The 21,608-nt window shown below is 63.5% G+C and overlaps 1 protein-coding gene across 1 annotated transcript; it reads right to left on the bottom strand.

Annotated features, from left to right (window-relative positions):
• Positions 1 to 248: 248 nt before the first annotated feature.
• COL9A3 (collagen type IX alpha 3 chain) lies at positions 249 to 20,779 on the bottom strand (the record flags this gene model as incomplete). The annotated part of the gene is made up of 32 exons (XM_079718811.1): positions 20,429 to 20,779; positions 19,791 to 19,859; positions 18,559 to 18,594; positions 17,852 to 17,923; positions 17,169 to 17,222; positions 15,980 to 16,015; positions 15,724 to 15,747; positions 15,419 to 15,472; positions 15,042 to 15,095; positions 14,597 to 14,638; positions 13,398 to 13,454; positions 12,936 to 12,989; positions 12,238 to 12,291; positions 11,991 to 12,044; positions 11,496 to 11,549; positions 11,087 to 11,140; positions 10,261 to 10,314; positions 9,289 to 9,342; positions 9,140 to 9,193; positions 8,910 to 8,954; positions 8,681 to 8,734; positions 8,548 to 8,601; positions 8,018 to 8,071; positions 7,843 to 7,914; positions 6,753 to 6,788; positions 6,202 to 6,246; positions 4,802 to 4,834; positions 4,481 to 4,627; positions 4,255 to 4,309; positions 3,544 to 3,726; positions 1,301 to 1,378; positions 249 to 439 (listed from the first exon to the last, which is right to left on the bottom strand). The coding sequence occupies exons 1-32, from the start codon at positions 20,504 to 20,506 to the stop codon at positions 249 to 251; spliced, it is 2,055 nt and encodes a 684-aa protein (XP_079574937.1). The 5' UTR covers positions 20,507 to 20,779.
• Positions 20,780 to 21,608: the final 829 nt, after the last annotated feature.

Genomic DNA, 21,608 nt, shown 5'->3' with positions numbered 1-21,608 from the left:
GTTACAGCCGAATGGACCACTGTAAATACACGTAGAGACAGAACACTCTGACAGCAGCTCGATGAAGGATGCTCTCGGGGACCAAGTGTCCAGCCGCTGCCACTGAGGACAAGGAGGAGCAGGCCTCGCTGGACGGCACGGCGGTGTCCAACCATTGATCCCAGGACGCCGCTGGTCCCCGCAGGGTCCTCGCACAGCTGGCTGCTTCAGTCGGCATCACTTTCTCACTCGCTTCCTGAAGTTGTGTTTTAGGAGCTCCTGGGACCTGATTTTTCCCCGCCCCCTGCCATCACGGCTCCTTGGCAGGCGGAGGTGTCGCAAATGCCGGGGGTCCCCTGAGCGCCAACAGCACCGGGAAGGCCAGGATCGCCAGGGAGCCCAGGCTCTCCGTGGGCCCCGTCGCGGCCGTCTTTGCTAACACCGGACACGCCTTGTGGTCCTTGAGACACACCAGGAAGGTGAGTGGAGACACAGAGAGAGGACATCAGTGGTGTGTCCGTTCAGCCAACCCAAGTCTTGTGTTTCTGTAGCTCGTTTCTTAACTCTGGGAGGGGCCCAGGGGAGGCGCGCTCAGGCTGGAGAACAGCGAGGGCAGAGGCCAGGGCGCGGGAGTCTGGGTTCTGTCCTAAGCAGGGCAGCTCGGACTTGAGAAGGGTCAGCTGGTGCCATGTGAGGAATGGGTCTGGGGTGAGCGAGGGGGATGCTGACGATGATGGTGGTAACCATGGGGATGGTAACCATGGGGATGGTAACCATGGGGATGGTAACCATGGGGATGGACCAGGCGTGAGGCAGAGAGCCCCCCGCCCCCAGGTGGTGGGCACCTGGGCAGAGGAGAAACCAGGAGCTGGGGGTGCGGGGAGGGACGGAGTGAGCGAGCAGCTGGGCCGACAGGTGCGTGTTTGCTCCCGGGACGTGTCTGCAGATGCGGTGGCCCCGGGACAGCCCCCGAGAAGGCTCGGGATGGACCGTGGCTGGGCCTGCCCTCCTCCCTCTCGGCAAAGTATTTATATTCAACATGAAAAGTGTCAACATGCAGGGTACATGTGGGTCACTTAAGAGAAAATTCTGTTAGAATTTAACTGAAATAGATACTCAATGGCTTTAGTTGAATAGAATTTAACTGAAACTCCTGAACTAAAACAGACACAGGGTGATCTGATTAAAGGGTCGTTAAAACAGTCCCTAACCTGGCATCTAAGGGTGCGTTGTCGGGAGAAAAGCTGTTCCCTCAGAAGAGGATGAGACGTGCCCGTCACCCAGAGGTGCCTGTGTAGCGTTAGTGACAGCGGCCTCATACCTTGGAGCCCTTGGTCTCCGTCAGGCCCGTCCAGGCCCTCGCCAGCTGAGCCTTTGTCTCCTCTGTCCCCCTGGTTTCCTGTCAAGGGCAAGTGACATACGCATTTGCTTAGAAGCCCTGATTCAGGATCAAAGACAGACTTCTGCTGCGGGTGAGTGTGTGATCCTGCCTTTTTACAAGTAGGGTTCCTGCTTCCTAAGCTTTTTACTGAATCAAAACACATTTAGAAAAGGACACACGGCAAAGTGTCGGTCGGGCTGGATGGATTTGACAGAATGAACCCACCCACGTGACTCGCCAGCCTCAGAGCTGCACTTTTGGACTTTTAGTTTGTTCACAATATTTATGCCTGTTAAACAGCTGAGTGTTTGCCCTGTATTCCTATGTTCAACATGATTTTTGACAAATTATCTAAGGTGTTTTACAACGTCCCCTGAACTGCGTTCTCCACTCCTCCTCCACCTCCAGCTGGTTTTGGTCGCTGGGAGGTGAGCCGAGGCCCTGCTACGAGGGCCCGCTTGTCGGCCTGCGCTGTGTGTGATGCTGGCTGCAGACAGCTTATCCTGAGTGATGTTCTTGGAAAATTGAGCCTCTTGTCAACGTAGTGACGCTCAGTGAGGCAAGCAGCCTTGTTGGGCGCGGTCTGTCCTGCCTGATGGTAAAAGCAGTGACACCAGTTTCCTTTCCGCTGGTGTTTGTCACTTTTCCCATCGCAGAGGGTAACACACCTTCTACAAAGGATCAAGAGCCCCAGGGCCGGGCAGTCGGGGCCTCCCGTGGGGCCTGGGCTTTCCTGGCCTCCAGAGCAGGTCCCTGATCTGCTGTGTCCCCGGGGGGAGATGGAAGCCCAGCCGTGACAGTGGCTTCTGCCTGAAGACCTACAGTATGTATTCTCATTTAATTCAAACAATAACCTTCGCTCATCCCCACCCCGAGGCAGGTGCCCCAGGGAACAGCTGACCCTGCACCGTGTGGCGGCCTCCCCTGAATTCTGCTGTGCAGTTTTCCTGAGAACCCGTAAAGTGATCAATGCTATTTTTGAATTTTATTTTCAAATGTCTTAAAGGCATTCAGATCCCTATTTGGAGAAAACCTTGTTTGGTCTTTCTTTGAGGACAACCATCCGTCCCGCAGACTGTACTGGCACAGACGGACCAGGGACGGTCAGAACTCACACACGTCTCCAAGACAACAGGGAGATGTCTGATGGTAAACTTGGGACGGTGTGAGAAGGTGCATTTGACACGTTTGCCGTGTAGTGTTGAAACTATTCAATCTCCCGGCGTCTTAACAGTAATGAAATGATACCTCTAACTCTGGAAGCATTTTCATCTGCTGAGGTATTTTAACTTAACCTCACAGAGGACAAAAGGAGCTCACAGAAGTAAGTTTCCCTTGGAAACTTTTTTCTTAAGCTGTTTTTCAGAAACAGAAAATTATTTGGTCAATAAGTTAGGAACACATTGCAATCACGAACTTTAAATCCTGAATGGGGGCCGTGGGGCTAGCTGCCTGGGGGCAGGCCGGCGGCCGTGGTTAGAATTTAAAATGAACTACATGGTAAAGGCCTTGTTGGAAAAGGTTAGTGGCCAACGGCTCCCTCTCTGGGCACCAAGCGTCCCCACGATCGCAGCCCCGCGTGGGACCAAGATTCTCGCCTCGTTTCAGCTCGTCCCTAGTTCCTTACAGTCCCTAAGATGGAGTTTTGATTTATAATTTTTGCCTTTTGCCACAGAAGTGGTCACACGTGCCAGTTTCCATGAAGGGAAGTGCTGTTCCGTACAGATGGGGCTCCTGTGCGTTCATTCCTCACATTCTTCTCAACCCTCCTCCCCCAGATGTTATTCTAACGGTATTTGAGAAAACCATCACATTTTGAAAAACGTTGTCACACCCGTGGGTTTAACCGAGCTGGGCCTGAAAGCATGAAGGGCTCTACCCGAGGCGGCTTCTAGCAATGGCTCAACCTCCCAGGGCTTTTCTAGATGAGCCCGTGGACCCAGAGGGAGGGGAGGGGAGGGGTCCCCCCAGGCAGCTCAGACGTGTGTGTCAGACGTGGATCGGCAAGGCCGGAAGGACCCTGGCTGAAGGCCAGGTGACTTTGGGCCCATTTCCCCTCTGGGTCTCTTCCCCCGCCCTGTCCCCCCCGGGGAGCCTCTCTGCGTGGTGGGGGCAGATTTCACGGCTGGGGTACTGGCTGGGGGCTCTGGCGTGTGGCCGCGTGGTGGGTGGACTGCACTCACCTCTGGGTCCGGGGTCTCCCAGCTCTCCGGTGGGACCGCGGTATCCAGGGGGCCCTCGAGCCCCAGGGTGACCGATGGAGCCTGGGGGCCCCGGGGGGCCGGGGGGGCCAGCGGGACCCGGCCGACCGATGGACCCCGGTGCTAAGGGCTTCCTCAGGTGCGCGGCTAGCTGTGCGATTTGCTCTTTTGGAAAACAAAGATCAGACATCTGTTCGTCAGAAGTGTGTTATATAAAGTGCGAATATACTGCCTTTCAAAGGAAGTTTGCTCATTGATTGAAAAGGGCTTTAACTGCTTTGGGTACGTGATAGGTGCTGTCCCAGTCCTCGGTGACCCAACGAGTGAATCACAGCCCTAGAGAGGAGCTCCTTAAAGAGCTCATGGATCGGAGAGGCCAAAAGATGTCCGCTTGGTCTGTCAGAGCTGAAAGGGCACGATTCTTTGACCCTTGGGACCACTTCCCTGAGCAGACGTTTAGAACATCCCCGGTGCGCCAGGCACCGCGGCAAACCCCGCGGGGGGGCCCCCTCTAGTGCAGACCCCGAGGACCGCGGGCGGTAGGCCAGCCCGGAACGTGGCTTGGCTGGAAGGTGGTGGAGGGGGAGGCTGCGTGGGGATGGGGTGAAGGCGAGGATGGGGCTGGGGGTGGGAGGGGCTGCCGCTCCAGGGGCGGAGCCGTGGGCGGGATGGGACAGGACAGAGGGCGCTCACCGCTGACCATCCCCACACACAGCTCTCTGATGCGCTGCTCGCTGGCTTCTTTGCCCTGAAATTCACCCCAAAGTCCATCATCGTATTGGGGGCATGCTGGCATCTCCTTGAGGCACCCCCACCATCACACTCTGCAAAGTAACCTTGATCATCTAGAATAGACTTGATCTAAATCCAGGAAAAGCCCGACACCAATGAGCACTGGCTCCAGAAAGGAGACACGTACCGGGACTCCGGGTTTCCCAGTGATGCCAGGCACGCCTCGCACGCCCTGGAGGCCCATGGGGCCAGGGTGGCCCGGGACGCCGTCTATGCCGCTGGTGCCGTTGGGGCCCTGGATGCCCTTGGGACCCAGCTCCCCTCGACTGCCGGACTAGAGGGAAACAGCAGGAAGGGGTGGGTCAGGGCATGGGCTTCTCCCTCGGGAGGAGGAGGGCCCGCAGTTTCCTGACTTCTGACCAGGGCAGGCCTCTGAGATCTGCACGGCCGTCAGGGCCCCGGGGCTGGCCCGGGGGCCCCGAGGAGCCAGCCTCTGCCAGGCACTCACCTCTCCTTTGGGTCCAACAGGGCCACTGGGACCCTGCAAAAGAGCAGAAGGAAAGTTGTGCATTTTAATTACTTGCGTGTTGTTAGTTGGTGGGAATTATTTCCCCAGGATCCAGTCTAGCCGGTTATTAGTTGGGGACGGAAGAGAAAAGCAAGTCATCCACGAAGCTGCTGTTTGATGGCATCACAATAGCCACAGTGGTTACTCCTTTTTATTCTAGGGTTCGTTTTATATTGCTGAGATTGTATTATAGCTACTGATGTTTTTAAACTTATTTTCCCTAGAGTGTTTTAGCTGCATAGTCCTTTTTCTCATCCATGTTTACTTTGTTCCCGTTCTTTATTTTTTATCTTTTTTAACATCTTTTTTGGAGTATAATTGCTTTACAGTGGTGTGTTAGTTTCTGCTTTATAACAAAGTGAATCAGTTACATATATACATATGTCCCCATATCTCCTCCCTCTTGCGTCTTTATTGTTACACATTTGGCGGAGCTGAGGGTCTCTGTGTCTAAGGCTCCCCCTTCTCCAGCTGTGACCTCAGGAAGCTGCCTGGCAGGACGTGGACAGGGACTGGGCCCCAACCAGACAGCAGACGGCCCAGGACCACTCATCCATCCACGCCGCCGCCCTCTGCTCAGGCCACAGCTGGTGGCCCCCCTCGAAGCCAGAGGGAGATGGAGGGGCCAGGCTTTTCAGCTCAGACAGCCTGAGTGGTAAGTCGCTGAGAGCCCAGTGTGAGGGGCACTGCCCGCCACGCAGGCGGGGGTGCAGCAGGTCGGGGGGCTGCTCCCAGGGTCCCATGTGTCAAGGTCATCTAGGAATTCACCAAGATGAACAACACTCGTGCACACGACTGAGATCATCTCAGCTCAAGCTGGGAAAAATTGGCTCTGGGCTACAGGGTTGTGCTGGAGATGAGGGTCCCTGGGGCTGAGCCGTTTCCGTCTCCTCTAGACTCAGAGAAGGGCTCAGTCACAGAACTGGAGACCCTCACCATGTGGGAGCCACAAAGATCTTTATCCCCAAACCCCCTGACTGTTCCGTTTCATTCACCCGCCCCGAGGTGTGACTCTGTCAATGAACTCCATCAGGGTTTTATTCTAAACTCAACCTGAGTTTTAGCTCTGTGGAAGCAGGGTTTTCTGTAGCTCAGTCTCAACTCTGGCTAATTCATGCTGGAGCCGCAGATGGAGCACGGGAGGGGGTAGAAAACCCCAGAGCTGGGCCTGGGGCCACCTTCTGCCTTAGGGGCCGGTCAGCAGCCAGGACCTCAGCTGCGCCTCGGTCCTCAGCTCGGCCCACCCCAGCCTGGACCTGCAGAGGCTGCCCTGCCCCAGCCCCCCACCCGAACGCGGCGAGTTCTGTTGTCAAAAGTGAGGCCGACTTAGTCATACTCACCAGTTCTCCTTTATCCCCAGGAAGGCCATCGGCGCCCGCGATGCCCTGAAACGACACAGCTCAAAGTTGGAGAACTGTCCACGCTGCCATCCTCCAACCTTGGTGGGAGCCGGTGCCTGACACCCAGACCCAGGCCGAGGCACCAAGCAGACAGTAAGCAGAGCCTCAGGTGGGTTTAGACTCTTCTAGGTCCTCCTGGTGCTCCCGGGGGGTCAGAAGCAGAGCTGCGCCCCGCCCCCCTGGCCTCTGGGCCCTCCAGAGAGAAGGTGCTGCCTGGAGAACAAACACTTTTCTAATCTGCTCCTGGAACCCAGATGGCCAGCAGGGAACACGCCCCACTCTGAGGGTCCCAGAGGAGCCGCCCAGGCCACAGGCGGCCCCCGTTGTACCCAGGAGCCAACTGGTCCCGGGTCCGGCTGGGTGCCCAGAGTTGTCAGCCCGTGGCGGGGGCGGCGGCGGGAGAGGGAGGGAGATGAGAGAGATGAGAAGGATGCCCCCTAGCCCTGAAGACAGCGGGCAGCCCACAGCTGACCTGACCGCCGGTCGCTCACCTGGTCGCCCTTTGGGCCTGCAGCTCCTCCTGGGCCCTGGGCAGAGAAAGGCTCAGCGTTAAAGAAACCACAGGGATCCCTGGGTGACCCGCACCCGCTGTGGCGCCAGGACGAGCTGGGGGCACCCGGGCTGCTGTGGAAACAGCCTCCTTCCCGGACGTTTGGCATCCTGGCCCCTAAGTGTGCTGGGATCCTCCCGTAGAGCCCTCATCTTTTTAGGGGCTCGTAGCCTCGCCCCACATGGGGTGCACGATTGTTTCACGGGCCCTGCTGCCGGACAGCAAGGCCTCTGGGCTCGGCATCACCGGAAAAAGTTTGGATCGTGCGGCATTTTCCCGATGTGAGCTGCCGAGTCAGAGCCCGAAGTTTGTATTGATCATCTTTCCAGGGGACTGCGGGATTAGGGGTATGTCTGGGAACTGCCAGAATCACCCCTAAAATGTTAAAATAAAAACTGTCCATCTGCTCAGATAGCAGCGTGAGGAAGAACCCGCCCAAGGGGTCCAGAGAGTGAAACTTCCCTGTGACCTCAAAGTGCAGGTGAGGGTGACCGGGGAGTGGGGGATACAGTAACTGGCCCCTGGCCCCCACGGGGACGGGCGCAGTGTCCAGGGCCTCTCTCTCTACCTCTTGGAGGCCCTGGTGCCCTTGGCATGCCCCTGACCCCTGGCATTTCTGGCCTGAAGGCTGAGGAAGGGCCCACTGTCCCAGCCGCAGGCCGTGGTTTCTGTGGCCCGCCAGGCCCGGAATGAAGGGGCGCCAGAGATGGCAGCTCCTGGGTCCTGTCACTGCCAGCAGGCGGGCGGACGGCCAAGGAAGGCACCTGAGGTTCCCCTGGGACCTGGGGTAGCGTGGCCAGGCCGGAGCCCAGACACAGCTCACAACCTCCTCCCGGGGCCCCCGGTCACCCAGACTGGGGCTCTCTGTGCCCCAAAGATCATGGGACAATAGGGACACCCACAGTGCCCGACTACTGCGCACCCACAGTGTGAGGTGCCTCTGGGGGCCGCTGACGTGGCGCCGCTGTGTGTCCCGTGGGACTGTGGGTGGGGTGCAGGAGCGGGACACCCTTGCTAGGACAGCCACTTACCCGGTCGCCCCCGCCGCCTCGGAGGCCTTGGGGGCCGGGCAGGCCGGGGTCTCCCATGCTGCCCTTCCGGCCCTACAGACAAGGACGCAGCACGTCAGCACCCACATGGAGCCCAGTGGGCCCCTCCCCAGCCCAGCTGGCCCACCTGGGCTCCCTGGGCGCAGACCTCACCCACCTGGAAACCGCGGACACCAGGGGCTCCGGGGGGGCCTTGCGGGCCCAGAGCCCCCTGAAAGACAGACAGAGTGTGAGTGCAGCTCCGCCTCCCCCGCGGGGGCTGGGCAGACACAGGAGCTGGTCCCCAGCCATCTGGCCCAGTTACTGGGGAAAGAGGTGGGAGGGATCCTGGGGGGGCAGCTGGGGGTCGCAGGGGCCCGTGTGTCAGTTGGACTTGGCGCGGGGCACCGATGCCGATGTCTTCCTTATCTTGGTCTATGGTGGGGCTGAGAGGCGGGGTGCTTCCACCACACCTCCCAGGCCCAAGGTGGGGTGCTCCCTCGGCCGGCTGGGTGCTGGGACTTTGCTTCCTCAGCACAGAGGTCTCAAGGACAGGACAGCTCGAGCCTGGCTACCACCATGTCCCAGCTTTCACAGGCTCAGCCCATTCATGCATCCAGAACGCCACCGCAGCCCACACAGAAAAGGGGGCCACTCGGCTGTGGCTCCATGCCCACCCCCACCCCAGACTTCATTCCCCCGACTCACCGCTGAGCCCCTGTGGCCAGCCTCGCCTCGCTCCCCGGCCACACCAGCGTCTCCCTACACTCGGGGAGGGGGACAGGGGGTGTCAGCGGGGTCCGCGCACACTCGGTTGGGGGCGAGGGCTGCAGATACTCACGGGGACACCGGGCTCTCCTGAGGGGCCAGCTTCGCCCAGCTCTCCAGCTCTGCCCTGCAGGGGAGGGGTGAGCCCTCCGTGAGCTCTGCCCACATCCCTCTGCCCAGGATCCAGGCTGCGGCCTCTACCCCTTCCCCCTTCCCCCTTCCCCCTTCCCCCTTCCCCCTTCCCCCTTCCCCCCTTCCCTGCCCCTCCCCCCTCCCCTCCCCAGAAGAAAGAAGCCACATACCAGTTCTCCCTTCTCACCCTTGGACCCTGCTCGTCCAGGGAGACCCTGCAGGTCAGAGGTCAGAGGTCAGCATACAAGACCAGAGGCAGAGCATCCCCCCAAGGGTGAGGGGCTCCTGCAGCCTCCCCGGCCTTGATGCACAGCCCCCTGCAGGTGCCCCACTCAGGAACCCACGGGAGACGACCACTGGCATTGTCCCTGGGGCCACGGCAGGAGCCCCATGCACTCACCGGCAGCCCATTGGGACCCTTCTCTCCTGGGGCACCATTGCGACCAGCTTCTCCCTGTGGGAGTTTGGGGGGACATGGGGTGCTGAGGCCCTGGAGGCTGAACTCCCTGCAGACCCCTCCTCCCCTGCAGACCGCCAGCCAGTACCAACCTTCTCGCCATCAAGTCCCAGCACACCGTCCCGGCCATCCTTGCCCGGCATGCCCTGAGGACAGCGGATGGTGTGAGGCCCAGTGGGCAATCAGCCTGGTCATCCTCCAGGTCACGCCCACCAGGCCCCTCCCTTCCGCAGCCCCCTGCACTAGGTCTGCCCTCCCGGGCTCGGGGGGCAGGTAGTAACCCGTGCCGCCCTCCGATCACGCAGATGAGGGCGGTGAGGATGCACCCAGACCACACACTGCCCCCCGCGTCCCGCGTCTGCCCAGACTCTTCACGCGCCCCAGGGAAGTTCTGCCGTGCCCACTTTACGGACGGGGAAACTGAGGCTTGGGAACCAGGATTTGGGCTCAGGACTGCCGAATCCCACAGGCTTGACTAATTTTGGAATCTCAGACACAGCCATGTGCTGGGAAGGTGGCAGGAGAGCGGCTGGGGTCCCTCCCTCCCCTCCAGCCTCCCACTGCCAGGCTGTGCTACCCCAGGTGGCCTCCCAGGGGCCCATCCTCTAGGGCCAGGATGGGGTGGGGACCAGGAGGAAGTGGGGGTCTGGGCTGAGCATGGGCACATAGCAGGGATGAGGGGGCACAGGTGTGGAGGGCCAGTGCTCAGGACCCTCAGAATGCCCCCCACCTGTGCCACCCAGTCCCCCACCCACCCTCACGTGCCCCTGGAATGCAGATGAGCTCAGCCCGAGACCCTCTACCTCTGTGTGGTCTAGATGGCAAAAGATTCTGTGGCCTCCGGCAAAATGCAAGTGTGCAGGCCCTTCACCCACAATTAGGCATTTGCAGAAGGCGACAGCAGAGCGAAACAAGGGAGGGCCAGTGGCCTGCGCAGCTGGCCCAAGTATAGCCCAGGGCCATGGGAGGAGAATGACTCTCCCGGGGAAGCAGGTACAAAGGGCAGGGAGCAAGGGGCCGGCAGAGCCCCCTCCGCCCCTATGCTGGCATCCACGGGCACTCACCGGCTCTCCGACCAGCCCGGACATGCCAGGGACGCCTTTAGGACCAGGCCTGCCCTGAAAGACGCACAAGGGAGCGCAGTTAGGCCCTCCGGGACTGCTCCTCCCAGATACCTCACTAGGTCCAGGGGAGGGGGGTGGGGAGGTAGGCCCAGGAGCCTTAGACGTGCAGTGCACACCACTTTCTAGACTCCGGGTATTGAGCTTGGGCCAGGGGACAGCTGTGTAGGCCAGGCCCGACCCCCAGGGGAAAAGGCCCGTCACCCCGGGAGCTATCTTAGGATCCTGTGGATGCTGCGGCATCACATGGCCGCCTCCCGGACCTCCAGCCGCTAGGCTCAGGCCAGGGGAAGACAAGATTGGTTCAGAGACGGTCACTTCATTTCGTGAGATGCTTAATTATCTCTCGGCTTCACTTATGCTCTGCTTAACCCGAGAGTTGTTTTCTCTGTTGCTGCATCTCACAGCTGGGCATCCTTGGCCCAAGATCAGGCCCCACTGCCCAGGGCCTCTTGACGGATGTTAGTGGCCAGGATTCGCACTCAGAAGTGTGGTCCTCCGGACCCTGCCCTGCTGCTCCGGAGAGCTTCAAGGAGCCACGGGGGCAACAAGGCCGGGGGACTCCTGGGGGAGCCGCCTGGGCGGGCGGAGGGCTGGGACCCCCAGGCCCAGCTTGGCACTGTCCAGCGGCTTCCCCGCCACCCGCAGGAGAGGGCAGCTGCCCCTCGCCTCCCTGGACTTACCGTCCATTCCCCGCACCCCCCCACCCCGCCCTGTGGGTCAGGTTCTCCCAAGGAAGGACCCAGAGAACACAGGCTCTCTCACTTACGAGGTCGCCCTTGGGGCCGCGCAACCCCTCTGGGCCCCTCTCGCCTCTGTCACCCTGCAATGACAAGGGGGGATAGGGAGAGAGTTAACTCAAGAAGGTGGGCGAGCAGGATGACAACGCTGAGGGTCACAGAGGCCAGAGGGACACTCACCACACCTCACTTCACGTCTGGAAAGAGAGAGAACGCAGATCTCCCACGAAGGACCGGCTGACTCTGGATTTGCCCCCGCCCCCCAGGTGTGCCCACTGGTACCTGCCCAGGTGTGCCACATGTGAGTCCCCCCAGGTGTGCCCAGGGGATAGGTAGCCCAGTGGGGCTGGCTGGGGGAGGCGTCTGAGTGAGCAAGAGAGAAGAGAGCCTGGGCCTGCACGGGACCACCCCCCACCCCCCACCCCCAGACACACGTACCACTTTCCCAGGGGCTCCTGGGATCCCGGGGGCCCCTCGGAATCCGATGGGACCCTGTGGAGGAGAAGGGGCACCTGAGCCTCTCCTCTGAAGCCGGGGCAGCATCCCCCAGAGCACCCGGCTCCCTCTGGAGAGGCCTGCCGGGAGCCCCCCACCCAAGCCCCCCCAGCAGGCCCTTCCCCCATCAGCCCCCCAGTGGTCCCCAAGCCCCTCCCCTTCCCACATTTGCCAAGGCCTCCCCTGCTGTCCCCTGTTTGCCTCTCCCATTCCCTTTGGGCCTAAGCCACAAAAGCCTTCACAGGCCCCGGTTTTGGGAACCATCCAGTGAGTGGAGGCCCAGAGGGCCGCGGTCACACAGGCCACCTGTGGCCACTGGCGAGGACCCGTGCTCAAGGGGCCCATCTAACGTCTGGAGGTGGCCCCCCAGCCACCCCTTGACCTCGGGCTGGCCCACAGCCCCTCAAGGGCCAGGTGGCGGGGGGCTGGTGGACTTACCCGGTCCCCGGGGGGTCCGAGTGGCCCTGGAAATCCTCGTAGGCCCCGTGGACCCTGCAGAGAGAGAGCTGGAGCTGCAGGGCCTGGGCCGGCAGCCCCCGGACCGCACACCTCCCGGGAGCCGCTGAAGGGCTCTGGTATATTCCCCAAAACCCTGCCTCAGGACCCGCACCCGGTTCCTGTCCTGGGAGTTGGTGGACTGTCCCCACCCCACATCCTCACCTGTCCAACACCTCCCCTTACTCACCTGCAGCCCAACGGTGCCTGGGATGCCAGGGGGCCCAGGGGGGCCGGGGTCACCCTGCAGGAGAGGTGGGTGGCGTCAGCCCCGAGCTCTCCCCGCACCTCTCCGAGCCCACTGCCCCACTCCCCCTCCAGAGCCCTTGCCGTGCGGGGCGTCGCCCCACTTCACAGCTGAGCCCCCAAGGCCCAGAAAGGTCACACCGTGTCCTCCCCCGCCCTCCCCAGACACCTCCTCCTGGCGGCGGCCAGCCCCTCTGCTGCTCACATGGCAGTCTGGCGGCTCGCACCGCGCTAGAGGGAACCCAGGCTCACCCGCAGCCTGTGGATGAGGATGCACAGATGCCCTCCAGGGCAGTGGCCATGGGGGAGGGTGGCAGGGACTACTGGGGACCACTGGGGACCACTTCGGGCTGAGGCCCACCTTCTCCAGCCCGCAGCGGGCCTGCCCAAGCTCAGGGAGCTTCCGTGTGAGGCCAGGTGTTGGGGGCTCTGTCCAGAGGCCCTGCCCCAAATCACCCGGCTCTAAGAGCCAGGCCCCGAGGGGAGGCGTGCACAGAAGCTGCTCCATCAGAGGGCACCGAGATGCAGCCAGCACGTCCTCACACACCCGCAGCCCTGCCAGAGTCCCAGCCCCCACGCCCACAGGCGCCTGTGCCTCCCCGCCACCCCCCGGGGCGCCACCCAGCCGCCAGCCGCCTTCACCTTCTCGCCATCCTTGCCGACTTCTCCTTGCTCCCCTTTGTAGCCGGTGGGTCCCTGAAAGACAGCGGCGGGTGGACGGTAGCAGACCCCACAAGCAGCCCTGAGCCAGTTAAGGCCTGCCTGGCCCACCAGCCCAGCTGGGGAAACAGAGGCCCGGTTGGGAGGAGAAGGGCTGGGCCAGGGAAGGGGTCTGGGGGCCTGAGGCCAGCCTTCCCTCACGCCCTCTCTCAGTGCCCCTCCAGCCCCCAGCGGGTCACCGGGGTGGAGGGGCACAGGGACAGAGCAAAAGGTCCCCCAGCAGGGCAGGGGCCAGCGCCCTTGCTTCCCGCAACAATCCTGCAACCAGGGCAGGCTTTCTGGACGCCCACCTCCCCCCGGACCTCCGCCCACATGGGGGCCCCGCCACCCCCTAGGGGTGTGAAGGTGAGCTGGGGTCTGAGTCAACCCTCAGTGGTCGCTCACCTTGAACCCTGGCATTCCTGGGGGCCCCGGGGGGCCTGGCGGGCAGATGGCCGGGCACTGTTGGGAAGGAGAATGGTCAGACCCCTCCCAGTAAAACAGGGGCGGCGCTGAGGTCAGAACCCAGGGGCCCGGAGGTGGGCCATTTGGGGTGGGTGGGGGGGAGCTCGGGCCGCACGGGGGCCTCCTGGGGAGCCCAGACAGGGCCTCATTCAGGGCCACCATGGGGCGCGGTGCGGGGCTGCAGAGCCAGAGCATGGCCGCCGGCCCCTCATAGCCGGCTCCGATGTCTCAGCCCCAGCACAGGTTCAAAGCAGCTATTCAGCCCGGTGGCTGCTGGCTCCACAAAGGGGCCTTTATCACGCGCCGGCTCTGCAGCCAGCTCTGCTCGGGGGTCCCCTCGGTGCCAGAGGTGCCTCAGGGAGGGACACGTGGTCCTCGGGCACAGGCCGGATGCCCCACACCTGGGGGCTCGGCGAACCCAGGGGCGGCATGGGGGTGTCTGGATCATTCCACGGCTGCTCTGGCACAGAGCCAGTGACGTTCACCTCCCCCAGCCGTCCTCCTCTTTCCAGAAGACCCCCAAACCCTCCCTCAGAGCACCAACCGTCAAGCAGGACACGGGTGGGGGAGACAAGGGCAGCAGGGGTCCCAGTGGGCAAGCGGGCTGGGCCAGGCTCTCCCTTTAATAACTTCCAGCCGCTCCTCCGAGGAGGCCGGGCGCTGGCCTGGCCCACAAACAGCTGTGCAAACGAAGCCCACGAACCCCAGGCCTCCAAAGTCACTGTTTTTCTTCTGACAAGAGAGACAAAGCTCAACAACCAAAGGCGGGTCCCAGACTCTCTGGTCTGGAAGCTTTTGTGGTCGGGAAGCCTTCTGTCTGCGCCCCCAGGGCAGCCAAGCTCGCCGCTGACGGGCACCCGGAGCCTGTCTGTGCCGAGGGGCAGGATGGGCCCACACGTGATTTTGCTTAAATTAACTTCAATCCGTGCTGCTGCGCATGCCAGGGTAGACCGGTGAGGGCGGGGAGGGGCAGCCCGGGGGGGACGTACCCAGAGCTGGTGCCGCTGGCACTGAACCCGTCCCTAGGGGCCCCCGTCCCTAGGGGCCCCCGTCCCTGCCTTCCTGTGCTCTCCAGACAGGCCCCTCCTACCAAGACAGGCACCCCGACAAAGGGCTTCACAAAGGCTGCACGTGCCTACCTGAAGGTCAGTAGTGCCTTCGGGGAGGACCCCCGGGCGACCCTGGAACAGAAAGACGCCAGCTTTGACGTGCCCCCCCCCCACCAAGGCCTCCAGGGGACTCAGGGGCCCTTCATCCCCCCCCCCCCCCGTGGCCAGTGCCAGGTACTGCTGGTCCCCCCCTGCAGGGCATGTGACAATGACAGAAACCAACTGCCCTTGGGGCGGGGTGGCTACCAGGCCTGAGCCTCACTAGCCCTGGGTCAGCTGACGCACACGGCTCCAGCCTGGACTTGGCCCGTGTCTGGGGTGTGGCCAGGACTCCCCACGTGGACACGGGTGCTGGGGCTGGGGGCATGGGGGGCCTGAGGACGGGCACCCTGGGGACAGGGGAGGCAAGCCCACCAAGCAGTCACCATGCCTGGGACTCCTCCTGAGAGGCTCTAGAACCCCGCCCAGTACTCACAGCGGGGCCGGGAGGTCCCGGGGGGCCAGGGAGGCCTGGAAGTCCAGAGGGTCCCTGTGGGGGGATTATGGCTTAGACGGAGCAGGGCCAGCCCCCACCTGAGGTGAGGGGCCCAGCGACGTCCAGGGAGAAGCCTCCCCTCCACAGATGCCCCTATGGGGGCACTCCCAGTGCTGCCCAGCTGGCCCGCCCCAGCCCTGTGCGTCCTGAGGTCTGCGCTGCCCTGTCCTGGGCATCAGCCACGAAGGCCCACCCAGAAAGAGGGCAAGGGGAAGGGAGAGGAGGGGCACAGGGAGGCGGTGAAGGGGGAGGGGAAGGGAAGGAAAGCGGGGGGGCCCCCCCGTGGCTGCATTTGGGGAGTCCTGGCAGCCACTCACCGGGGGGCCCCGGAGGCCAATTCCGCCTGGGACGCCGCTCACCCCGGCCTCTCCCTGGGGGAGGTAAGAAGTGAGAGATGGGGGTCTGCACCCAAGGAGCTCTGAGGATCCCCAGGGGAGTCCAGACCGGGCTCCCATATCCCTATACAGGACCAGCCTGCCCTCTCTTAAAGCATGGGGACTCTGGGTGAGGGGTCAGCTCGCTGTTCCCCCACCAGAGGCCCCCCACCCCCAGCCCTGGTTTGGGACCTGGTGGCCATGTTGGCTCGGGGGTGGGGGGCGGCACGAGCGTTATCGGTACTCACGGGGGATCCAGGGAGGCCTTTGCCCTGCAATGCCAAGCATGGGGTCAGAACTTGCTGGAGACGGGAGGAGGTTGCCCACCACCCACGCCATCCCCCTGAGCTGGTCAGGTGAGTTGCTGGGGATCAGGGGCACAGCCCAGATAGCACCTAGGACCCCAGCCCGGGGACCAGCCCCCAGGAGACGCTGCAGAGGGGAGCAGACGTGGCGTTCGGGGGGCCCCTCCAACGCCCACCAGGAGGAGAAGACAGCACTCACCCCCAGCCCAGGCGGCCCTGGGGGTCCCAGACTGCCCTGCGGAAGGAAAGGGGGCATCAGGGGTGGGCTGGGCCCAGGCACCGTCGCTGATGTTCGCAAACCTGTTCCCTCCCCTCCCAAGTCCATCTCCCCTGAGGAGGGGGTTCTTGTTTTATAGGAGACCGACAGTGGGTCGGGGGGACCTCTGATGTCCCAGGGGCCTGGGACTGGTCCTTTACCAACAGTCCCGCTGAGGAAAAGCCAGAAAAGGTCCCTTCCTGGCAGCACTACTGCCGGCAGGACGGGCCACCAGGAAGGCACATGCCAGGTGTGACCTGAGCCACACAGAATAGCCTGATGCCCGGCTCCTCCAGGAAGCCCTCCGGCCTCCTTGGTCCACAGTAGGGAGCCTCAAACCTCCAGCAGCTGGTGGCCTGCCTGCCCGCCCAGCGCCCTCCTGGTCCTCTTGCTGCCTTGCATGCCAAGGATGAGGTCCCCTCCTGTGCCCCAGGCTCCCTGCAGAAAGCCTGGAGCTAGTCCCCCCTCCTCCCTTCCCCCACTTTCCCGCACTCCCCCAACGTCCTTGGGAACATCAGAGGCCCTGCCGGCTGCAGGCAGCCACTCTCCTCCTTGTTTCCCACTCAGAACACGCCCACAGCCCAGGTCCCAAAGGCAGGGCTGCGTCCTGGTTCCCTCCCCATCACAGCCCCCCTGCCCTCTGCACCCCAGGGCTGGGGGACAGTCACGTCTCGAAGGCGGGACGGAGAGGGAGTTGTTGGCCTCGGCTTTGCACCTGGAGCCACAAGAGGAGTTGGTTGGTCAGAAAGGGGGCTTTAGTGAACAGCGGTCAGCCTCGGGGGACGGGCTGGGTGGCCGTGGGCCCCTGGGGTGGGCACAGAGGGGCAGCGGCTCACCAGAGGAGGAGGAGGGCACGTGGGGCTGGTCACGCCCCAACCGCACCAGCGCCCCCAGCACGGTCTGAGGGCTGGGACAGCTCTGACCAGAGGGGACGGCGGGGGGGCACCCATCACCCTGTGTCCTCGTGCCCTCCAGCCCCCTTCCACCCCACGGCAGGGGCGGGGCCCAGCCAGTGCGGTCACAGCAGCTGCCCTCAGAAGCCACACCCTGTGGCCAGGTGGTGCTCAGCCTGGCTGCCCTGGCTGGGACCTCGCCCCTGAGCTGAAGCCACTGGACGCCGTGCCTGCCTTACCCGTTCTCCGGGGGCGCCCTTGGGTCCAGGGGGTCCATCCTGCCCGGTCAGACCCTGGGGAGGGAGGTGGAAGGAGGGCTGGAGGGGTCACGTGGGAAGGACGTGCCCTCTCAGGGGGAAGAAGCAGGCATGGGCCCCGCCCTGACTGAAGCCAGTCAAGAGAGGTCAGAAACACCCTCAGGTCGGGCACCTTCCCCTCTGGCCCCACCCACCGCCCACCTGGTGGGAAGCCAGCGGCTGGAGCACCTACTGGAGTGGGCAAGCCCAACGGGCAGGAGAGTACCCCTCTGACATCCCCTCCCGTGCGGGCAAAGCCCCCGGGCCTGGGGCCAGGCCTTAAGCTCCTGAGGAGCCCCTGACGCAGGCACCCTGGGGCTCGGAGGGGTCTGGATAATGGGCCCTTGTTCCCAGAGAAGCCAGAGCTGGCGGGACTTTCACCTCTCCTGTGCGCTGGCGCTGTCGTCTGGCACACAGGGCCAGACACTAACGGGTGTGGGATGAAGGCCAAGGGACCCTGCTGGGGGACATCCGGAGACACTCTTGGGCCTGGCTTTCCTGCTTGAGCTGGCCCAGTTGGAAAACAGCAATTAAATCTGACTCCTGGGCGCTGGGATGGAACCCCTCCAGGCTGGGAGGGGAGTGGGGGGGCTCGTGGGAGGAGAAGGAGGAGCCGGCACACTCACATCCACACCAGGCAGTCCCGGCATCCCGGCCTCTCCTGGTTTCCCTGGCTTCCCTGGGGCCCCTTTCGGTCCCTGTGGAGGGAAAGGGCAGAGGCGTGAGGGGAGCTCCAGCCGGAGCCTTGGCTTCACCGAGGAGACAAGTGTCCTCCAGCGGGGCACAACCTAGCAGCCCTAGATGGGCCCCTGTCCACCGGAGCCCCAGCCCTCGCTGCCGCCCCGCCCGCCCCTTGCGGGCCCAGGAGGGCTTCCCCCTCCCGCTGCCCCTCTACCCTCCTTCGGTCCCATCTGTAGGACACTCACCCAGACGCTTTGGCCTCCCCAGCTAAGGGCCAGTGGGCCCCTCTGTGGGCCCCTCCATGAGCCCAGAACCCTCAATTCCAGGGCCTGAACAGCTCCAGGACGGCTCACTTGTGGGACCTCGGACAGGCTGGATGTGCAGCTCTGTATGGACCTCTTCCCTGACCTGCCGGGGCACTTGCCCAAGCAAGCTTCAAAGCCAGACCCTGCGTGGAGACTCACTGAGGCCCACCCACTCCCCTCCCACCTCTTCCCGCTCTGGCCCCGCTCCAAGGCCGCCCTTTGGCGACCCAGGGCCCAGCATGGTGGGAAGGGGTGTCAATGACCCCACTGCTCTAGGCCCACCCATCCCCTCCAGACTAGAAGGAGGCCTCCTCCCCGCCCACCCCCACCACAGCCAGGACACTCACCAAGGGCCCAGGCAGCCCTGGAGGACCAACTTCTCCCTGCAGAGAGGGAGATGCCCACACGTGACCAAGTGTCCTCCGGAAGCTCCGCCCAGGGGAGGAGAGCTGGGCCCCAGAGGAGACCCCAGGAGGCAGGATGGAACCCTTCACCCCATCATCCACACCTGTAGGCACCTCCCCTCTAGGGCCAGGTGCAGAGGCAGGTGGTGGGGAGAGGGGTGAGCTGGTGGACAGACTGGGGATTTGAGCCCACTTTGAGGGCACAGGGACACCCCAGAAACGGTGGGAGGCGTCATGAAGCCCCACCCCTCCGCCTGCCTGAGAAACTCCAGAAACCTGGTTGGAGGTGGCAGCCTCCAGACACACAGAGGACCGGGAAGGCACCCTGGCACCCTCTCCACCCTGACGGCCACTGGCTCTGAAATCTTTAACCTGAGGCTTTCAGGCCAGGCTTTAAGTGGAAACGTCCCCAGAGGGAACGAACTGGGGAGCCCTGGGGCACCAAGTGCCCAGCCCCACCAGGAGGGGAGGCCACCTGGGTCCAGGGCCCAATACAGCCACGCTGAGCGACGGCCCTGCGGGTGGGGTGGCGGGAGGGAGACTCAGGACCATCGAGGGCCAGGCAGGGCCCTGGGGACTCAGAAGGAGGCACGTTCTACCCGGGGAACAATACCGGTGAGGAGAGGCCAGGAGGGCCCTGACTTCCACGGATGTGGCTGAGTCAGGGGCTCTCAGCCCGCCGGGTCCTGGGGGCAGCCTTCAGGGTCTCATGTGCCTCCCATACGGCTCAGGCCACGCTTAGGCGGGGGGCGCCCTTGGAGGATGCCACTTCTGGGGCAGAGCCAGCCCCCAGCCCCGTCCAAGGCTGGCTCCAGCCTCTAGCAGCCGCCAACGAGACCCACCCAGGGGGACAGTCTTTACCCCCAGAAAAAGAGGACAGCAGGCCCCTCTGGGGACCCAGGGACACACACCCAGTGCCCACACCTCCAGCCCAAAGAGCACCACGGAGCCACCCCCGCCTGTCCTGGGGAGGCAATCCCCGGGGGGTCTGCCCCAAGAAGGAACAAGGATCGTCTTTGTCCCGTTTCACATCCCACAGGGGTGCTGGCTCATCGCCCCAGCCCTGGGCGGTGGTGCAGTTAGCTTTCTCTCCATCAGGCCTGGGGCTCAGGGAGGTTGGGGCGGGAGCGAGAACCCTGCAGAGGCTCCCCGGCCATCCCCGCCCACACACTCACATCAATGCCGTCCTTGCCTGGCTTCCCAGGTGGTCCTCGGGGGCCGGGGGGGCCTCGAGGTCCCACTTTCTGAAATGGAGAAATGTCATCAGGCAGCTGCATCCCCACTCTCTCCCGCTGGCAGGGGTGGGGGTCCCCCTGGTTGGCCCTGGGGTCAGCCCGACAGAGCATCCCCTCCTGCCAGTCTGGAGGAGAGCTAGGGCCTGTCCAGGGGCCCGCACCCCGGCTCCCCTCAGACCCTCGGGCCTTGGCAGTATCCCCTGCCACCTCGCCTGGGCGGGAGGGGCTGCGTCGGGCCTGAGCCCCGCCAGGAACAAAGGCCACATTGTGTCTCTCTGGTGGAGACACAGCGCTGGCACCGGACCCTGCCTGGTGAGCAGGGGCAGCCCCTGCGCGCATCTCCGAGGTGCCCCGGCGTCCGTGCAGGCTAGCCGGGAGACGGCGAGGAAGCTATGGGGCGACAAGACTGTGCCCGCCGTCGCCAGGGGCCCTGGGCTTCCCGGCTCCCTCACTGACCCCGGGGGCGAGGCGGGGAGCTTACTCCCTGGCTGTGCTGCTCAACGCCGACCTCAGAGCCACGGACCCCCACCCCGGCTGCCTCCCAAGGCGAACCCTGTGCACCGGGGCCCCGCGCTCACCTGCGCCTCGGTCACGGTCACGGTGGCGGCCAGCAGCTGCCCGAGCAGGAGCAGGGCCAGGGCAGGGGCTCCGGCCATGGCTGCACGCACGCTCTGAGCGGAGCCGGCGGGCTGGCAGCGGCCTGAGCCCGGCTCGGCGGGCGGGGCTGCTGGTGGGCTGGATGCCAGTTCCCGCCCCACCGGCCCTCACACAAGCCCCCCATTCAGCTGGGCCCACCTGGGTGGGCGGGGGCTTCGGCGCTGCCCCGCGCCTCCCTGCCGAGCCAGTCAGGGGAAGAAAAGAAACCCAGTGGCATTTTTTTGGCCAGCCTCTGAGTTAAAATTATCCTGGGACTGGTGAGTTACACACATACACCTTTTAGCAAGCAAGAAAGAGGCTCTTTTCTCCCCTTGGTCCGCGACCAGGGTGTGGAGAGGGAGAATCCCACGTTGAAGGGCTCCTTTGGAGAAGGGGCCGTCCTAGTCCTGTCAGCGGGGCGGGTGAGTCCCATACTCCTCCCCAGGGTCCTGAGAGGGACCCAGGCTGCCCAAGGCCCAGGAAGACCCCCCGAGAGGGTGAACACGCCTGTGCCAGGGGTCAGACAGGGCCCACCACGGCCCCGGTTCCCACTCCGGGGCCCTGCCGTGGGCAGAAGAGACTCTAGGGCCATGCCTGCTAGGCTGGAACGCCGCCCCCAGGGCCCTCTCCCCAAACTTTAACTGTACTGATCGGTCCATCCACGTGAACCAGCACTGGCAAAGGCCGGACTCTCACCCGGCACCGCCCCCCAAGAGCCAAGTGGGGGCCCTGCAGAGAGGAAGGCAGGCCCACCGTGATCCTGAGGCCCGAGCAAAAGCGAGACGAACAGGAGCCCTGAGGCTGGTGTGGGCTGTTCCCGTTTCTCACAAGCCTTGGCAGCTCAGGGGTTGCCAGATTTGGGCACGTTCTGCTTCAGCCCAGGAGCACATGGGGACAGCAGGGTAAAGGGCAGCACCTGGGGCCAGGAGGACTCAGTGACACCCCCCACCAGGGGACACTCAAACATCCAGGTCACCTACAGAGCCCGCTGAATGCTCAGAATCCCGGCCCCGCCTCAGGTGTCTGAGTCTTTAGAATTCCCTGGGAGATGCTGCTTTAGGATGAGCTTCATTTCTGCAGGTGAGAGCTCAGAACTTCTGAGATGCCGGGAATTAGCCCAGG

This window comes from Hyperoodon ampullatus (assembly GCF_949752795.1).
Source record: "Hyperoodon ampullatus genome assembly, chromosome: 14".
Lineage (NCBI taxonomy): Eukaryota > Metazoa > Chordata > Mammalia > Artiodactyla > Ziphiidae > Hyperoodon > Hyperoodon ampullatus.
The sequence above is the reverse complement of the archived record's forward strand: the minus strand, read 5'-3'. Positions and strand labels throughout refer to the sequence as shown.